This window comes from Anas acuta, chromosome 28, assembly GCF_963932015.1.
Source record: "Anas acuta chromosome 28, bAnaAcu1.1, whole genome shotgun sequence".
Taxonomy (NCBI): domain Eukaryota; kingdom Metazoa; phylum Chordata; class Aves; order Anseriformes; family Anatidae; genus Anas; species Anas acuta.
This window is the reverse complement of record NC_089006.1, coordinates 2,636,597-2,654,423: the sequence shown is the minus strand read 5'-3', so window position 1 is coordinate 2,654,423 and position 17,827 is coordinate 2,636,597. Positions and strand designations below refer to the sequence as shown.

The 17,827-nt window shown below is 51.6% G+C and overlaps 5 protein-coding genes across 5 annotated transcripts; all 5 read right to left on the bottom strand.

Annotated features, from left to right (window-relative positions):
* Positions 1-2,047: 2,047 nt before the first annotated feature.
* Positions 2,048-2,863, bottom strand: LOC137845795 (putative small proline-rich protein 5). The gene has a single exon (XM_068663261.1). The coding sequence runs from the start codon at positions 2,724-2,726 to the stop codon at positions 2,427-2,429; it is 300 nt and encodes a 99-aa protein (XP_068519362.1). The 5' UTR covers positions 2,727-2,863; the 3' UTR covers positions 2,048-2,426.
* Positions 2,864-5,622: 2,759 nt separating this feature from the next.
* LOC137845765 (putative small proline-rich protein 5) lies at positions 5,623-7,062 on the bottom strand. The gene is made up of 2 exons (XM_068663214.1): positions 6,731-7,062; positions 5,623-6,207 (listed from the first exon to the last, which is right to left on the bottom strand). Exon 2 carries the CDS (start codon positions 6,184-6,186, stop codon positions 5,887-5,889), a length of 300 nt encoding a protein of 99 aa, XP_068519315.1. The 5' UTR covers positions 6,187-6,207; positions 6,731-7,062; the 3' UTR covers positions 5,623-5,886.
* A 1,774-nt stretch (positions 7,063-8,836) lies between these two features.
* LOC137845798 (putative small proline-rich protein 5) lies at positions 8,837-9,745 on the bottom strand. The gene has a single exon (XM_068663264.1). It carries the CDS (start codon positions 9,743-9,745, stop codon positions 9,383-9,385), a length of 363 nt encoding a protein of 120 aa, XP_068519365.1. The 3' UTR covers positions 8,837-9,382.
* A 2,846-nt stretch (positions 9,746-12,591) lies between these two features.
* On the bottom strand, positions 12,592-13,238 carry LOC137845794 (putative small proline-rich protein 5). The gene has a single exon (XM_068663260.1). The coding sequence runs from the start codon at positions 12,979-12,981 to the stop codon at positions 12,682-12,684; it is 300 nt and encodes a 99-aa protein (XP_068519361.1). The 5' UTR covers positions 12,982-13,238; the 3' UTR covers positions 12,592-12,681.
* A 2,506-nt stretch (positions 13,239-15,744) lies between these two features.
* LOC137845450 (putative small proline-rich protein 5) lies at positions 15,745-16,199 on the bottom strand. Its single transcript, XM_068662615.1, has one exon. The coding sequence runs from the start codon at positions 16,182-16,184 to the stop codon at positions 15,885-15,887; it is 300 nt and encodes a 99-aa protein (XP_068518716.1). The 5' UTR covers positions 16,185-16,199; the 3' UTR covers positions 15,745-15,884.
* Positions 16,200-17,827: the final 1,628 nt, after the last annotated feature.

Below are 17,827 nucleotides of genomic sequence, written 5' to 3'. Positions count from 1 at the left end.
TCTAGCAGCAGGAGGAGTAAGGCAAAGAGGAGAACATGTCTTACCTCTGGAGCTGCAGGGAGCAGTGTCTGGATGTGATGGTGAGCGAGTGAGGAGCCCTGGGCTGAGCCGCCTTTTATACAGCTCCCAGAGGTCATGTAGGGTATGAGACACCACTGCACAAGGGCGGTGGGGTTCTTCACGCGCTCAGTGTGGCACGTGCTGGCGCTACCCTATTCTTAGTGCTTCCTCACTGACGCACGATGTTCTCTCGCATCTTTCAATGCCAGAGATTTCCCTAGGAGGACGGGGGAAGCGATCTCTTTCCCGTTTCCTGGAGACTGACACTAAGCTCATCGGTGTTCTCTAGGGTGCCGAAGGGCAGCTGGGGTTGCATCAGGGGGAGAAATGTCGTTATTGCTCAGAAACGCTGACTCCTGCAGCAGGCACACCGTTGTGTGCAAGAGACAGCTCAGGACGTTAATTGAGGTGTTGTTTTACGGTAAGAGGAAATGGGATTAGCAGGGCCTGGCTTGATGCTGGGCAGTCTGCTGGGATTTCCTTGGCCCCGTGCTGTGGCTAAATGGAAACTCCTTGTGATTCTTCACCTGCCCCTGCACTTGCCAGAGGAATGGGCCTCTCACCTTTTTCCCCAGTTGTATCAACGTTTCCTTGTTGCTGAAGTTCAGAGAACATATCTGTGGTCTGTGGCCGTTCAGGTTTCATTACCTTGATTTTTTTTTTTTTTTCATTATAGCCATTTCTTACCCTTTTATCAGCTAAGCTCATGTGCAGGGAAGTGTGGAAGGCAATGATTCTGAGAAAGGGAGATTTTCAGCTTAACTTTGAGAAATTTTTCATCCTGTCCCCGGGGGAAACATGATGGTCATTAAGGCTGGATTTTAGTCCCACTTGAATCATCCTGTAAAATGTAAAGCCATGAAGGTGTCAGCTAATCCCCCTTGGAAAACATGACTCATCCAACTATCTGGCTCTCTGGTCCCAGAACCTCTTCTCCCATCTCTCCAGAACATGGGTGTTCCACAGCCGAAGGAATACCTTAGGCTAAAGGCAATGAAGTGACTTGTAGTGAACTTTGTGCAGCAAGGAAGGATGGTGTGAATTGCTGAGGGACGTTTGTTGACTCTGCTGTGGATCCCAAACCCCAGGAGGCTTCATGTCACCGGGTGGTGACCCTGTTGCTTGCCCTCTGTGTGTGCCTATCCTGTGCTCAGTCATCTCCTGGCTGGCCTCCAGGCTTCAGCCTGCAGCATCCCATTGGCGTTCCCCCTCACTCTCTCCGCCTCCATCCAAAGACTTTCCTGCGTGGGGCATCCTCATTTTACACCCTCTCACTGATGTTTCTGAGCTCTCACATTCAGGTCCCGCTAAGGGAAATATGACTGTGTGGAGCTGCCATCGATGGCGTGCCTTTCTTTGAGGGGAGTACAAGAGGAAAGGCCAACGTGGAGTGATGAAATGCAGTTTTTGAGTGATGTGGGTGTTGGTACCGGCTCAGTTGCATTCATCAGGGATTGTCTGATGGTTTCTCCATCGAAAGGGATTGCAGGGACTGCATTGGTGCCACAGTAGTGAATCTGGATCTTACGTGAGTTTGACATTCACATGCTAGGCCATTTTTCCACCCCAAAGCATACATCAATGAGCAGCCGCGATGGCACAGGGAGGAGAAGTGCATGGCATCTCTTCTGAGGCATTAAGCTAGTTGAAGGCAGAGATGTGGGAAAGCTGTGGGTCTGAGTTTGCAGTAGCTGGCTGTATGGACTGCCTACGGGATGGACAACAGCTCTGCTTGTTCCCCAAAGCCAGAGTTTGCCCGTAGTGGTGTTTGCTGTTGCTGTTTGTCTAGATCCTGGGAGAAGGAAAGTGTGTGGTGCAGCTGATGGTCTGTGTCAGGAGAGGGAGCTTTGTGCTGCTCATCCCCTGAGATGCACATGGAGATCTGTGAGGTGAGAGCTTTTTGCTCTGATAATGTGTCTGATATACCCATTATGTCCCCTTTTGTCCCCTTATGTCCTCAGGAATTGTAGCTGCTGGACAGGGACAATGGTTCCCATGTCAAGAAGGAGAACCTTGGAGAGAAAAATCCAGAAGACCTCTAAGGCCCTGGAAAGTGAGCAAAGAAATGCAAAGAGAATGTGGGTTTCATGAATTGTAAGCTTTATTGTTTTCCCCATGCAGAGGAGGCAAACCAAAAGGAACAGGCAGCTTCAAGGTTTCCTGGTGGTAACTGTCCGGCACACCTGGAAGGGCCATCTCCTGCATCGTTGCAAAGAAGGACTGCTTGCAGGATGCTTCGGGGCAGAGTTCAAGCGGGGTAGCGGTGAAGCACGGGGCTGAATCCCCGGGACAGCCATAAGGATGGGCTCTGCGTGGCCAGAGTGTGGAGGAGAAAGCATCTGGCGTTGGGTGAGCAGATCCTGGTGCTAGTACTTGGGGTACGTTGGTGGCAGCTTGCAGATGTTCTTGGTATACTGGGGGCAGTAGGGCTGCACGGGAGGGCAGTAGCGCTGCACAGGGGGGCAGTAGGTCTGCACGGGGGGGCAGTAGCGCTGTACGGGGGGGCAGCACGGCGTCACACAGGGGAACTGTGGCACAGGTTCCCTCTGGAAGGTATAGTGGCAGGAGGGTCCTGAGTCATGGCAGGAGGAGCGGGAGCCGTGGCAGGAGGACCCTGAGCTATGGCAGGAGGTCTCTCGGCTGTGGCAGGATCCACGGGAGCACATCTTTCCGGGGAGTCGGTAAAGCTGTCAGGAGGAAGAGATCATCCTGGTGAGAGGAGAGCCAGGTGCACTTCTCACGTAGCCTCATCCCCGCCTTTCTTTCATTATACCTTTTCCCCATCTCTCCCCTTTGCCCTCTTTCTTTGTCTCCATCTTCCCAGTCCAACCCGAATGCACCCTTATCCCTGCCTCACCCTTGTGTCTTGCTCTGGCTCTTCTGGCATGGAGCTCGGTCCCTCAAACTGATGCAAGGAGTCCTGCCACCCTGTCCTGAAGACCATTTCCCATCCCAGGGTGCAAGGCCACCGGCAAGGAGCTCCCTTGCCTTTGCCTCACTGCCCCCTCTCCTGCCCCAGCCATCCCCATCCTCACACCTGCTTCTCCTGGAGCAGTAGTCGAGTGCAATGAGATGACACAAAGCTTGGTGCCAACACCCAGGAGGACACCACGGCCCCCAGTGCCAGGTTCTCCTCTAGCAGCAGGAGGAGTAAGGCAATGAGGAGAACAAGTCTTACCTTTGGAGCTGCAGGGATCAGTGTCTGGATGTGACGGTGAGCGAGTGAGGAACCCTGGGCTGAGCGGCCTTTTATACAGCTCCCAGAGGTCACATAGGGTATGAGACACCACTGCACAAGGGCGGTGGGGTTCTTCACGCGCTCAGTGTGGCACGTGCTGGCACTACCCTATTCTTAGTGCTTCCTCACTGACGCATGGTGTTCTCTCGCATCTTTCAACGCCAGAGATTTCCCTAGGAGGACGGGGGAAGCGATCTCTTTCCCGTTTCCTGGAGACTGACACTAAGCTCATCGGTATTCTCTAGGGTGCCAAAGGGCAGCTGGGGTTGCATCAGGGGGAGAAATGTCATTATTGCTTAGAAACGCTGACTCCTGCAGCAGGCACACCGTTGTGTGCAAGAGACAGCTCAGGAGGTTAATTGAGGTGTTTTTTTATGGCAAGAGGAAATGGGATTAGCAGGGCCTGGCTCGATGCTGCAGAGTCTGCTGGGATTTCCTTGGCCCTGTACTATGGCTAAAAGGAAACTCCTTGTGATTCTCCACCTGCCCCTGAACTTGCCAGAGGAATGGGCCTCTCACCTTTTTCCCCACCTGTATCAAAGTTTCCTTGTTGCTGAAGTTCAGAGAACTTCTGCAGGGTCTGTGGCTGTTCAGGTTTCCTTTCCTTGATTTTTTTTTTTTTTTTTTAATTCTGCATCTGTTCCTTATGGTTTTATCGGCTGACCAAATGAGCTGGGAAGTGTGGAAGGCAAAGATTCTGAGCAAGGGAGGGTTTCAGCTGAACTCTGAGGAATTTTTCACTGTGTCCCCAGTGGCAACACAATGGATATTAAGGCTGGATTTGTAATACCACCTGAGTCAGCCTGTAAAGTGTAAAGCCAGGAAGGTGTCAGCTCATCAGCCTTGGGAAATGCTATTCCATCCGACTATCTGGCTCCATGCTCCCAGAACCTCTTCTTCAGTCTCTCTATAACATGGATGTCCCACAGCCCAAGGAATACCTTATGCTAGAGGCGATGCAGTGAATCGTACTGAGCTTTGTGCAGCAAGGGAGGATTGCGTGAATTTCTGAGGGACGTTTGTTGACTCTGCTGTGGATCCCAAACCCCAGGAGGCTGCTAGTGCCCAGGTGCTGATCCTGTTGCTTGCCCTCTGTGTGTGCCCATCCTGTGCTCAGTCATCTCCTGGCTGGCCTCCAGGCTTCAGCCTGCAGCATCCCATTGGCGTTCCCCCTTGCTCTATCCACCTCCTCCAAGGACTTCCCTGAGTGGGTCATCCTTCGCTTACCCCTGCTCACTGATGTTTCTGAGCTCTCACATTCAGGTCCCGCTAAGGGAAATATGACTGTGTGGAGCTGCCATCGGTGGCGTGCCTTTCTTTGAGGGGAGTACAAGAGGAAAGGCCAACGTGGAGTGATGAAATGCAGTTTTTGAGTGATGTGGGTGTTGGTACCGGCTCGGTTGCATTCATCAGGGATTGTCTGATGGTTTCTCCATCGAAAGGGATTGCAGGGACTGCATTGGTGCCACAGTAGTGAATCTGGATCTTACGTGAGGTCGACATTCACATGCTAGGCCATTTTTCCACCCCAAAGCATACATCAATGAGCAGCCACGATGGCACAGGGAGGTGAAGTGCATGGCATCTCTTCTGAGGCATTAAGCTAGTTGAAGGCAGAGATGTGGGAAAGCTGTGGGTCTGAGTTTGCAGTAGCTGGCTGCATGGACTGCCTACGGGATGGACAGTTGTGAACTCAGAATCACAGAATTTCTAGGTTGGAAGAGACCTCAAGATCATCGAGTCCAACCTCTGACCTAACACTAACAGTCCCCACTAAACCATATCCCTAAGCTCTACATCTAAACGTCTTTTGAAGACTTGCAGGGATGGTGACTCCACCACTTCCCTGGGCAGCCTATTCCAATGTCTAACAACGCTTTTGGTAAAGAAGTTCTTCCTAAGATCCAACTCCTTTCTGCCCTTTCAGGGAACAGCTCTGCTTGTGCCCCAAAGCCAGAGTTTGCCCGTAGTGGTGTTTGCTGTTGTTTTTTTTTTTTTTTTTTTTTCAGAGCCTGGGAGAAGGAATGTGTGTGGGGCAGCTGATGGTCTGTGTCAGGAGAGGGAGCTTTGTGCTGCTCATCCCCTGAGATGCACATGGAGATCTGTGAGGTGAGAGCTTTTTGCTCTGATAATGTGCCTGATATACACATTATGTCCCCTTTTGTCCCCTTATGTCCTCAGGAATTGTAGCTGCTGGACAGGGACAATGGTTCCCATGTCAAGAAGGAGAACCTTGGAGAGAAAAATCCAGAAGACCTCCAAGGCCCTGGAAAGTGAGCAAAGGAACAGAAAGAGAATGTGGGTTTCATGAATTGTAAGCTTTATTGTTTTCCCCATGCAGAGGAGGCAAACCAAAAGGAACAAGCAGCTTCAAGGTTTCCTGGTGGTAACTGTGTCCGGCACACCTGGAAGGGCCATCTCCTGCATCGTTGCAAAGAAGGACTGCTTGCAGGATGCTTCGGGGCAGAGTTCAAGCGGGGTAGCGGTGAAGCACGGGGCTGAATTCCCAGGACAGCCTTAAGGATGGGCTCTGTGTGGCCAGAGTGTGGAGGAGAAAGCATCTGGCGTTGGGTGAGCAGATCCTGGTGCTAGTACTTGGGGTACGTTGGTGGCAGCTTGCAGATGTTCTTGGTGTACTGGGGGCAGTAGGGCTGCACGGGGGGGCAGTAGCGCTGCACAGGGGGGCAGTAGGTCTGCACGGGGGGGCAGTAGCGCTGCACAGGGGGGCAGCACGGCGTCACACAGGGGAACTGTGGCACAGGTTCCCTCTGGAAGGTGGAATGACAGGAGGGTCCTGAGTCTTGGCAGGAGGAGCGGGAGCCGTGGCAGGAGGACCCTGAGCTATGGCAGGAGGTCTCTCGGCTGTGGCAGGATCCACGGGAGCACATCTTTCCGGGGAGTCGGTAAAGCTGTCAGGAGGAAGAGATCATCCTGGTTAGAGGAGAGCCAGGTGCACTTCTCACGTAGTCTCATCCTCTCTTTTCTTTCATTATACCTTTTCCCCATGTCTCCTCTTTGCCCTGTTTCTTTCCTGTGTCTTCCCAGTCCAACGGGAATGCGCCCTTACCCCTGCCTCACCCTTGTGTCTTGCTCTGTCCCTTCCTGCATGCAGCTTAGTCCCCCAAGCTGATGAAAGCACCTTCCCAGCCTGTCCTGAAGCTCTTTTCCCATCCCAGGAACCTGGTGCAGCCACAGGGATTTCTTGCTTTCCGATCATCCCTTGCTGTGGCCTCAGTGTCTCTTCACCAGCCCCTGCTGTCTCTGTCCCTGCACCTGATGCTCTCGGTGCCACTCCCAGAGTGTGCCCCCAGCAGTGGCAGACAGCACAATGTTGTGTGCCCACTCCCAGGTAGACACCATGGCCCCCAGTGCCAGGTTCTCCTCTAGCAGAAGCAGCAGGAGGAGAAAGAGGATGAGGAGAACAAGTCTTACCTCTGGAGCTGCAGGGAGCAGTGTCTGGATGTGATGGTGAGCGAGTGAGGAGCCCTGGGCTGAGCCGCCTTTTATACAGCTCCCAGAGGTCACATAGGGTATGAGACACCACTGCACAAGGGCGGTGGGGTTCTTCACGCGCTCAGTGTGGCACGTGCTGGCACTACCCTATTCTTAGTGCTTCCTCACTGACGCACGGTGTTCTCTCGCATCTTTCAATGCCAGAGATTTCCCTAGGAGGACGGGGGAAGCGATCTCTTTCCCGTTTCCTGGAGACTGACACTAAGCTCATCGGTATTCTCTAGGGTGCCGAAGGGCAGCTGGGGTTGCATCAGGGGGAGAAATGTCGTTATTGCTTAGAAACGCTGACTCCTGCAGCAGGCACACCGTTGTGTGCAAGAGACAGCTCAGGAGGTTAATTGAGGTGTTTTTTTATGGCAAGAGGAAATGGGATTAGCAGGGCCTGGCTCGATGCTGCAGAGTCTGCTGGGATTTCCTTGGCCCTGTACTATGGCTAAAAGGAAACTCCTTGTGATTCTCCACCTGCCCCTGCACTTGCCAGAGGAATGGGCCTCTCACCTTTTTCCCCACCTGTATCAAAGTTTCCTTGTAGCTGAAGTTCAGAGAACTTCTGCAGAGTCTGTGGCTGTTCAGGTTTCCTTTCCTTTTTTTTTTTTTGTTTTTTTTTTTTTTTTTCATTACTGGCGTTTTGTACACTTTTATCAGCTGAGCTTATGAGCAGGGAAGTGTGTAAGTCAAGGATTCTGAGTAAGGGAGGATTTCAGCTGAGCTCTGAGGAATTTTTCACTGTGTCCCCAGGGGCAACACAATGGAAATTAAGGCTGGATTTGTAATACCACCTGAGTAAGCATGTAAAGTGTAAAGCCAGGAAGGTGTCAGCTCATCAGCCTTGGGAAATGCTACTCCATACGACTATCTGGCTCCATGCTCCCAGAACCTCTTCTTCCATCTCTCCAGAACATGGATGTCCCACAGGCCAAGGAATATCTTATGCTAGAGGCGATGCAGTGAATCGTACTGAGCTTTGTGCAGCAAGGGAGGATTGCGTGAATTGCTGAGGGACGTTTGTTGACTCTGCTGTGGATCCCAAACCCCAGGAGGCTGCTAGTGCCCAGGTGCTGATCCTGTTGCTTGCCCTCTGTGTGTGCCCGTCCTGTGCTCAGTCATCTCCTGGCTGGCCTCCAGGCTTCAGCCTGCAGCATCCCATTGGCGTTCCCCCTCACTCTCTCCGCCTCCATCCAAAGACTTTCCTGCGTGGGGCATCCTCGTTTTACACCCTCTCACTGATGTTTCTGAGCTCTCACATTCAGGTCCCGCTAAGGGAAATATGACTGTGTGGAGCTGCCATCGATGGCGTGCCTTTCTTTGAGGGGAGTACAAGAGGAAAGGCCAACGTGGAGTGATGAAATGCAGTTTTTGAGTGATGTGGGTGTTGGTACCGGCTCGGTTGCATTCATCAGGGATTGTCTGATGGTTTCTCCATCGAAAGGGATTGCAGGGACTGCATTGGTGCCACAGTAGTGAATCTGGATCTTACGTGAGTTTGACATTCACATGCTAGGCCATTTTTCCACCCCAAAGCATACATCAATGAGCAGCCGCGATGGCACAGGGAGGAGAAGTGCATGGCATCTCTTCTGAGGCATTAAGCTAGTTGAAGGCAGAGATGTGGGAAAGCTGTGGGTCTGAGTTTGCAGTAGCTGGCTGCATGGACTGCCTACGGGATGGACAGCTGTGAACTCAGAATCACAGAATCACAGAATTTCTAGATTGGAAGAGACCTCAAGATCATCGAGTCCAACCTCTGACCTAACACTAACAGTCCCCACTAAACCATATCCCTAAGCTCTACATCTAAACGTCTTTTAAAGACTTGCAGGGATGGTGACTCCACCACTTCCATGGGCAGCCTGTTCCGATGTCTAACAACCCTTTCGGTAAAGAAGTTCTTCCTAAGATCCAACTCCTTTCTGCCCTTTCAGGGAACAGCTCTGCTTGTGCCCCAAAGCCAGAGTTTGCCTGTAGTGGTGTTTGCCATTGCTGTTTGTCTAGAGCCTGGGAGAAGGAATGTGTGTGGGGCAGCTGATGGTCTGTGTCAGGAGAGGGAGCTTTGTGCTGCTCATCCCCTGAGATGCACATGGAGATCTGTGAGGTGAGAGCTTTTTGCTCTGATAATGTGTCTGATATACCCATTCTGTCCCCTTTTGTCCCCTTATGTCCCCAGGAATTGTAGCTGCTGGACAGGGACAATGGTTCCCATGTCAAGGAGGAGAACCTTGGAGAGAAAAATCCAGAAGACCTCTAAGGCCCTGGAAAGTGAGCAAAGGAACAGAAAGAGAATGTGGGTTTCATGAATTGTAAGCTTTATTGTTTTCCCCATGCAGAGGAGGCAAACCAAAAGGAACAAGCAGCTTCAAGGTTTCCTGGTGGTAACTGTGTCCGGCACACCTGGAAGGGCCATCTCCTGCATCGTTGCAAAGAAGGACTGCTTGCAGGATGCTTCGGGGCAGAGTTCAAGCGGGGTAGCGGTGAAGCACGGGGCTGACTCCCTGGGACAGCCATAAGGATGGGCTCTGCGTGGCCAGAGTGTGGAGGAGAAAGCATCTGGCGTTGGGTGAGCAGATCTTGGTGCTAGTACTTGGGGTACGTTGGTGGCAGCTTGAAGATGTTCTTGGTGTACTGGGGGCAGTAGGGCTGCACGGGGGGGCAGTAGCGCTGCACAGGGGGGCAATAGGTCTGCACGGGGGGGCAGTAGCGCTGCACAGGGGGGCAGTAGCGCTGCACAGGGGGGCAATAGGTCTGCACGGGGGGGCAGTAGCGCTGCACGGGGGGGCAGCACGGCGTCCCACAAGGGAACTGTGGCACAGGTTCCCTCTGGAAGGTATAGTGGCAGGAGGGTCCCGAGTCATGGCAGGAGGAACGGGAGCCGTGGCAGGAGGACCCTGAGCTGTGGCAGGAGGTCTCTCGGCTGTGGCAGGATCCACGGGAGCACATCTTTCCGGGGAGTCGGTAAAGCTGTCAGGAGGAAGAGATCATCCTGGTTAGAGGAGAGCCAGGCACACTTCTCACGTAGCCTCATCCCCACCTTTCTTTCATTATACCTTTTCCCCATCTCTCCCCTTTGCCCTCTTTCTTTGTCTCCATCTTCCCAGTCCAACCCGAATGCACCCTTATCCCTGCCTCACCCTTGTGTCTTGCTCTGGCTCTTCTGGCATGGAGCTCGGTCCCTCAAACTGATGCAAGGAGTCCTGCCACCCTGTCCTGAAGACCATTTCCCATCCCAGGGTGCAGGGCCACCGGCAAGGAGCTCCCTTGCCTTTGCCTCACTGCCCCCTCTCCTGCCCCAGCCATCCCCATCCTCACACCTGCTTCTTCTGGAGCAGTAGTCGAGTGTAATGAGATGACACAAAGCTTGGTGCCCACACCCAGGAGGACACCATGGCCCCCAGTGCCAGGTTCTCCTCTAGCAGCAGGAGGAGTAAGGCAAAGAGGAGAACATGTCTTACCTCTGGAGCTGCACGGAGAAGTGTCTGGATGTGATGGTGAGCGAGTGAGGAGCCCTGGGCTGAGCCGCCTTTTATACAGCTCCCAGAGGTCACATAGGGTATGAGACACCACTGCACAAGGGCGGTGGGGTTCTTCACGCGCTCAGTGTGGCACGTGCTGGCGCTACCCTATTCTTAGTGCTTCCTCACTGACGCACGGTGTTCTCTCGCATCTTTCAATGCCAGAGATTTCCCTAGGAGGACGGGGGAAGCGATCTCTTTCCCGTTTCCTGGAGACTGACACTAAGCTCATCGGTATTCTCTAGGGTGCCGAAGGGCAGCTGGGGTTGCATCAGGGGGAGAAATGTCGTTATTGCTTAGAAACGCTGACTCCTGCAGCAGGCACACCGTTGTGTGCAAGAGACAGCTCAGGAGGTTAATTGAGGTGTTTTTTTATGGCAAGAGGAAATGGGATTAGCAGGGCCTGGCTTGATGCTGGGCAGTCTGCTGGGATTTCCTTGGCCCTGTACTATGGCTAAAAGGAAACTCTTTGCGATTCTCCACCTGCCCCTGAACTTGCCAGAGGAATGGGCCTCTCAGCTTTTTCCCCACCTGTGTCAAAGTTTCTGTGTTGCTGAAGTTCAGATAACTTCTGCAGGGTCTGTGGCCGTTCAGGTTTCCTTTCCTTGATTTTTTTTTTTTTTTTTAATTCTGCATCTGTTCCGTATGGTTTTATCGGCTGACCAAATGAGCTGGGAAGTGTGGAAGGCAAAGATTCTGAGCAAGGGAGGATTTCATCTGAGCTCTGAGGAATTTTTCACTGTGTCCCCAGGGGCAACACAATGGAAATTAAGGCTGGATTTGTAATATCACCTGAGTAAGCCTGTAAAGTGTAAAGCCAGGAAGGTGTCAGCTCATCAGCCTTGGGAAATGCTACTCCATACGACTATCTGGCTCCATGCTCCCAGAATCTCTTCTTCAGTCTCTCTATAACATGGATGTCCCACTGCCCAAGGAATATCTTATGCTAGAGGCGATGCAGTGAATCGTTCTGAGCTTTGTGCAGCAAGGGAGGATTGCGTGAATTGCTGAGGGACGTTTGTTGACTCTGCTGTGGATCACAAACCCCAGGAGGCTACAATTGCCCAGGTGGTGACCCTGTTGCTTGCCCTCTGTGTGTGCCCATCCTGTGCTCAGTCATCTCCTGGCTGGCCTCCAGGCTTCAGCCTGCAGCATCCCATTGGTGCTCCCCCTCACTCTCTCCACCTCCTCCAAGGACTTCCCTGAGTGGGTCATCCTTCGCTTACCCCTGCTCACTGATGTTTCTGAGCTCTCACATTCAGGTCCCAGTAAGGGAAATATGACTGTGTGGAGCTGCCATCAATGGCGTGCCTTTCTTTGAGGGGAGTACAAGAGGAAAGGCCAACGTGGAGTGATGAAATGCAGTTTTTGAGTGATGTGGGTGTTGGTACCGGCTCAGTTGCATTCATCAGGGATTGTCTGATGGTTTCTCCATCGAAAGGGATTGCAGGGACTGCATTGGTGCCACAGTAGTGAATCTGGATCTTACGTGAGGTCGACATTCACATGCTAGGCCATTTTTCCACCCCAAAGCATACATCAATGAGCAGCCGTGATGGCACAGGGAGGAGAAGTGCATGGCATCTCTTCTTTTCTGAGGCATTAAGCTAGTTGAAGGCAGAGATGTGGGAAAGCTGTGGGTCTGAGTTTGCAGTAGCTGGCTGCATGGACTGCCTATAGGACAGACAGCTGTGAACTCCTTCCTGTCCTTTCAGGGAACAGCTCTGATTGTGCCCCAAAGCCAGAGTTTGCCTGTAGTGGTGTTCGCCGTTGTTGTTTGTCTAGAGCCTGGGAGAAGGAAGGTGTGTGGGGCAGCTGATGGTCTGTGTCAGGAGAGGGAGCTTTGTGCTGCTCATCCCCTGAGATGCACATGGAGATCTGTGAGGTGAGAGCTTTTTGCTCTAATAATGTGTCTGATATACCCATTCTGTCCCCTTTTGTCCCCTTATGTCCTCAGGAATTGTAGCTGCTGGACAGGGACAATGGTTCCCATGTCAAGGAGGAGAACCTTGGAGAGAAAAATCCAGAAGACCTCTAAGGCCCTGGAAAGTGAGCAAAGGAACAGAAAGAGAATGTGGGTTTCATGAATTGTAAGCTTTATTGTTTTCCCCATCCAGAGGAGGCAAACCAAAAGGAACAGGCAGCTTCAAGGTTTCCTGGTGGTAACTGTGTCCGGCACACCTGGAAAGGCCATCTCCTGCATCGTTGCAAAGAAGGACTGCTTGCAGGATGCTTCGGGGCAGAGTTCAAGCGGGGTAGCGGTGAAGCACGGGGCTGAATTCCCAGGACAGCCTTAAGGATGGGCTCTGTGTGGCCAGAGTGTGGAGGAGAAAGCATCTGGCGTTGGGTGAGCAGATCCTGGTGCTAGTACTTGGGGTACGTTGGTGGCAGCTTGCAGATGTTCTTGGTGTACTGGGGGCAGTAGGGCTGCACGGGGGGGCAGTAGCGCTGCACAGGGGGGCAATAGGTCTGCACGGGGGGGCAGTAGCGCTGCACGGGGGGGCAGCACGGCGTCACACAAGGGAACTGTGGCACAGGTTCCCTCTGGAAGGTGGAATGACAGGAGGGTCCCGAGTCATGGCAGGAGGAGCGGGAGCCGTGGCAGGAGGACCCTGAGCTGTGGCAGGAGGTCTCTCGGCTGTGGCAGGATCCACGGGAGCACATCTTTCCGGGGAGTCGGTAAAGCTGTCAGGAGGAAGAGATCATCCTGGTGAGAGGAGACCCAGTTGCACTTCTCACGTAGCCTTATCCCCGCCTTTCTTTCATTATACCTTTTTCCCATGTCTCCTCTTTGCCCTGTTTCTTTCCTGTGTCTTCCCAGCCCAACGGGAATGCACCCTTACCCCTGCCTCACCCTTGTGTCTTGCTCTGTCCCTTCCTGCATGCAGCTTAGTCCCCCAAGCTGATGAAGGCACCTTCGCAGCCTGTCCTGAAGCTCTTTTCCCATCCCAGGAACCTGGTGCAGCCACAGGGATTTCTTGCTTTCCGATCATCCCTTGCTGTGGCCTCAGTGTCTCTTCACCAGCCCCTGCTGTCTCTGTCCCTGCACCTGATGCTCTCGGTGCCACTCCCAGAGTGTGCCCCCAGCAGTGGCAGACAGCACAATGTTGTGCGCCCACTCCCAGGTAGACACCATGGCCCCCAGTGCCAGCTTCTCCTCTAGCAGAAGCAGCAGGAGGAGAAAGAGGATGAGGAGAACAAGTCTTACCTCTGGAGCTGCAGGGAACAGTGTCTGGATGTGACGGTGAGCGAGTGAGGAGCCCTGGGCTGAGCCGCCTTTTATACAGCTCCCAGAGGTCACATAGGGTATGAGACACCACTGCACAAGGGCGGTGGGGTTCTTCACGCGCTCAGTGTGGCACGTGCTGGCGCTACCCTATTCTTAGTGCTTCCTCACTGACGCACGGTGTTCTCTCGCATCTTTCAATGCCAGAGATTTCCCTAGGAGGACGGGGGAAGCGATCTCTTTCCCGTTTCCTGGAGACTAACACTAAGCTCATCGGTATTCTCTAGGGTGCCGAAGGGCAGCTGGGGTTGCATCAGGGGGAGAAATGTCATTATTGCTTAGAAACGCTGACTCCTGCAGCAGGCACACCGTTGTGTGCAAGAGACAGCTCAGGAGGTTAATTGAGGTGTTTTTTTATGGCAAGAGGAAATGGGATTAGCAGGGCCTGGCTTGATGCTGGGCAGTCTGCTGGGATTTCCTTGGCCCTGTACTATGGCTAAAAGGAAACTCTTTGTGATTCTCCACCTGCCCCTGAACTTGTCAGAGGAATGGGCCTCTCACCTTTTTCCCCACTTGTATCAAAGTTTCCTTGTTGCTGTAGTTCAGAGAACATATCTGTGGTCTGCGGCCGTTCAGGTTTCCTTTCCTCGATTTTTTTTTTTTTTTTTCATTATAGCCTTTCTTACCCTTTTATCAGCTAAGCTCATGAGCAGGGAAGTGTGGAAGGCAATGATTCTGAGAAAGGGAGATTTTCAGCTTAAGTTTGAGAAATTTTTCATCCTGTCCCCGGGGGCAACATGATGGGCATTAGGGCTGGATTTTAGTACCACTTGAGTCATCCTTTAAAGTGTAAAGCCATGAAGGTGTCAGCTAATCCCCCTTGGAAAACATGACTCATCCAACTACCTGGCTCTCTGGTCCCAGAACCTCTTCTCCCATCTCTCCAGAACCTGGGTGTTGCACAGCCGAAGGAATACCTTAGGCTAAAGGCAATGAAGTGACTTGTAGTGAACTTTGTGCAGCAAGGAAGGATGGTGTGAATTGCTGAGGGATGTTCGTTGACTCTGCTGTGGATCACAAACTCCAGGAGGCTTCATGTCCCCGGGTGGTGACCCTGTTGCTTGCCCTCTGTGTGTGCCCATCCTGTGCTCAGTCATCTCCTGGCTGGCCTCCAGGCTTCAGCCTGCAGCGTCCCATTGGCATTCCCCGTTGCTCTCTCCGCCTCCATCCAAAGACTTTCCTGCGTGGGGCATCCTCGTTTTACACCCTCTCACTGATGTTTCTGAGCTCTCACATTCAGGTCCCAGTAAGGGAAATATGACTGTGTGGAGCTGCCATCGATGGCGTGCCTTTCTTTGAGGGGAGTACAAGAGGAATGGACAAAGCAGGCCTCGGTTGCATTCATCGGGGATTGTCTGATGGTTTCTCCATCGTAAGGGATTACAGGGACTGCATTGGTGCTACACTAGAGTATCTGGATCTTACATGAGATCAACATTCACATGCTAGGCCATTTCTCCACTCCAAAGCATATGCCAGTGACCAGTAGCAGTGGCATAGTGGAGAGAAGTGTATGGCTTCTCTTTTTTTCTGAGGCATTAGTATAGATAAAGTCAGTGATGTGGCAAATCTGTGCAGCTGAAGTTGGAGTAGCTTGGTGCATGGACTGCCTAAGGGACAGACAGCTGTGAACTCCTTCCTGCCCTTCCAGGGAATGGCTTTGCTTGTGCCCCAAAGTCAGAGTTTGCAGGCAGTGGTGTTTGCTGTTGTTTTTTTTTCCAGAGCCTGGGAGAAGGAATGTGTGTGGGGCAGCTAATGGTCTGAGTCAGGAGAGGGAGCTTTGTGGTGCTCATCCCCTGGGATGCACATGGAGATCTGTGAGGTGAGAGCTTTTTCCTCTACTAATGAGCCTCTTTTATTCCCTCATGTCCCTGGGAATAGTTGCTGCTAGATAGTGAAAATGGTGCCCATGACAAGGAGGAGAACCTTGGAGAGAAAAATCCAGAAGACCTCCAAGGCCCTGGAAAGTGAGCAAAGAAATGCAAAGAGAATGTGGCTTTCATGAATTGTAAGCTTTATTGTTTTCCCCATGCAGAGGATCCTGATATAGCAGCATGCAGCATCAAAGGGTTCCTGGTGGTAGCTGTGTCCGACACACCTGGAAGGGCCATCTCCTGCATCGTTGGAAAGAAGGACTGCTTGTGGGATTCTTCATGGCGGAGTTCAAGTGGGTTAGTGGTGAGGCAAGGGACGGAAGCCCTGGGACAGACATAAGGATGGGTTCCTGGTGGCCAGGGTGTGTAGGAGGAGGCAGCTGGCATTGGGTGAGCAGATCCTGGTGCTAGTACTTGGGGTACGTTGGTGGCAGCTTGCAGATGTTCTTGGTGTACTGGGGGCAGTAGGGCTGCACAGGGGGGCAGTAGCGCTGCACAGGGGGGCAGTAGGTCTGCACAGGGGGGCAATAGGTCTGCACGGGGGGGCAGTAGCGCTGCACGGGGGGGCAGCATGGTGTCACGCAGGGGAACTGTGGCACAGGTTCCCTCTGGAAGGTGGAATGGCAAGAGGGTCCTGAGTCATGGCAGGAGGAGCGGGAGCTGTGGCAGGAGGTCTCGCGGCTGTGGCAGGATCCACGGGAGCACATCTTTCTGGGGAGTCGGCAAAGCTGTGGGGAAGAAAGAGAGAGAAAGATACTGTCACACTTGTACGGCAACACCACTCCAAGCTCCTGCACTCTATTTAGGGTTTCCCCTATTGCTCTCTTGAAGTTTTTTTCCTGTCCTTTGTCATATGTGTGAAATGGTGATTCTGAAATTGATAATGCCATGTCTTTTAGGGTATAATCTATGGTGGTCCAGTTCTGGTGGAAATTTTAGAAATCAGCAAAGTAATTCTGATGGCATTTGAAGGTTGATGTTTACATCTGATTCTTGCAGTGATTCAGCTGAAATTTCTCTCCCTCTGTCTCTATGTAGTTTGGGAATTAGTTCCTTGCTAGATCCCAAAGGCTCCCAGTCACAAACTAAGAACAAGAAACATCTAAGAGAAAGTCAAGGTCTTAACATAGAACCAGTCAACCAAATGTCCTGTGTGGTATCCTAATGTCACATAACAGATAATTCAGTGTAGTCCAACTTACCCTTTGTCGGAGCAGGGAAGAGCACTGAGAAGCGAAGCTGAATGAAGAAGGAGCAGGAGATGGCTACTTTTATATACTTGCAGTAGGCTTGCCCAAGAAGTTATGCATCTCTTGGCAATGCTGACAATTCATCATGTAGTCACGTTCATATTTATCTTCTGCGTGTAATTTTTAGCACTTCCGATTTGACAGTTGGGAAAAACAATTAGAAGTTTTCCCTTGAGATGTTAATTGGCAATGGATTTCCTAATCTGCTTTATAAGGGGATTTTGAAGGTAATTTCGTAGTTGCATATTAGAAAGAACCTAACCCTAAAGTTATTGAGTGATTTGTCATTGGGCAACCAGTATTGCATCAACGTGCAATTCAAAAGTGTTGACTCCTGCTCCACATGCTGCCCCTTTGTCCATGTGGCATACTCACATTTTTGTTGATATGTTTTTCATGACACAAGGGACAGTAATTAACATCCACAACTCACATGGACCATACTTAGGGGGAAGTCCTGGTGACTAGCTCAAATGCACCTAACGCCTCAACACTGGAAATGACGTTACAAGGATGTTTCCAATTCCAATTTTTTCATTCTGTTTGTGAGTTCACAAACCATTGGCTGTTTTTCCTTGTGCCATGGTACCATCCTGTTTGCTTTCCTCCTAGAATAAGAGGATTTCAAATATTGACCAGAAAGTGCTGGGAAATTCTCACCTACTAGCCCCCTGTTTTCAGATCCCCAATTGCTTCAGGCTTCTGCCTTACTTAAGCAGTTTTGTAGTTTTTAACTCATTGCAGTGCTTCACCTTTTACTATTGGGATTCTCTTACAGCAGCCTAGGACTTGACTTTACAATGATGAAATGGGTATTTGTTATTTTCTTGTGATTTTTATCCAGGTGGGAGCTGCCGGAACCCTCAGGAGCACCCTGTGGATCAGTGCTGTTGCAAGTAGAACAAGAGGGTCTGAAAAGTTGCTTACTGAATTCATGAATTGGCAGCTATCCCTGTAGAGATGCCTTTTGAAGTGTATTTTCATGTCAAATGAAAAAAGAAATAAAAAAAATCTTGCTACTTTGTCAGTGTTGTTGAGATGCTAACTCATTCTGAACCTGAAAACACATCCCGGGACAGCATACCTCCATGTTCTGGTTG

Excerpts from the sequence above, each read along its gene's own strand:
- LOC137845798 (XM_068663264.1), bottom strand. The coding sequence starts at position 9,745 with ATGTGCTCCCGTGGATCCTGCCACAGCCGAGAGACCTCCTGCCACAGC.
- LOC137845794 (XM_068663260.1), bottom strand. The coding sequence starts at position 12,981 with ATGTGCTCCCGTGGATCCTGCCACAGCCGAGAGACCTCCTGCCACAGC.
- LOC137845765 (XM_068663214.1), bottom strand. The coding sequence starts at position 6,186 with ATGTGCTCCCGTGGATCCTGCCACAGCCGAGAGACCTCCTGCCATAGC.
- LOC137845795 (XM_068663261.1), bottom strand. The coding sequence starts at position 2,726 with ATGTGCTCCCGTGGATCCTGCCACAGCCGAGAGACCTCCTGCCATAGC.
- LOC137845450 (XM_068662615.1), bottom strand. The coding sequence starts at position 16,184 with ATGTGCTCCCGTGGATCCTGCCACAGCCGCGAGACCTCCTGCCACAGC.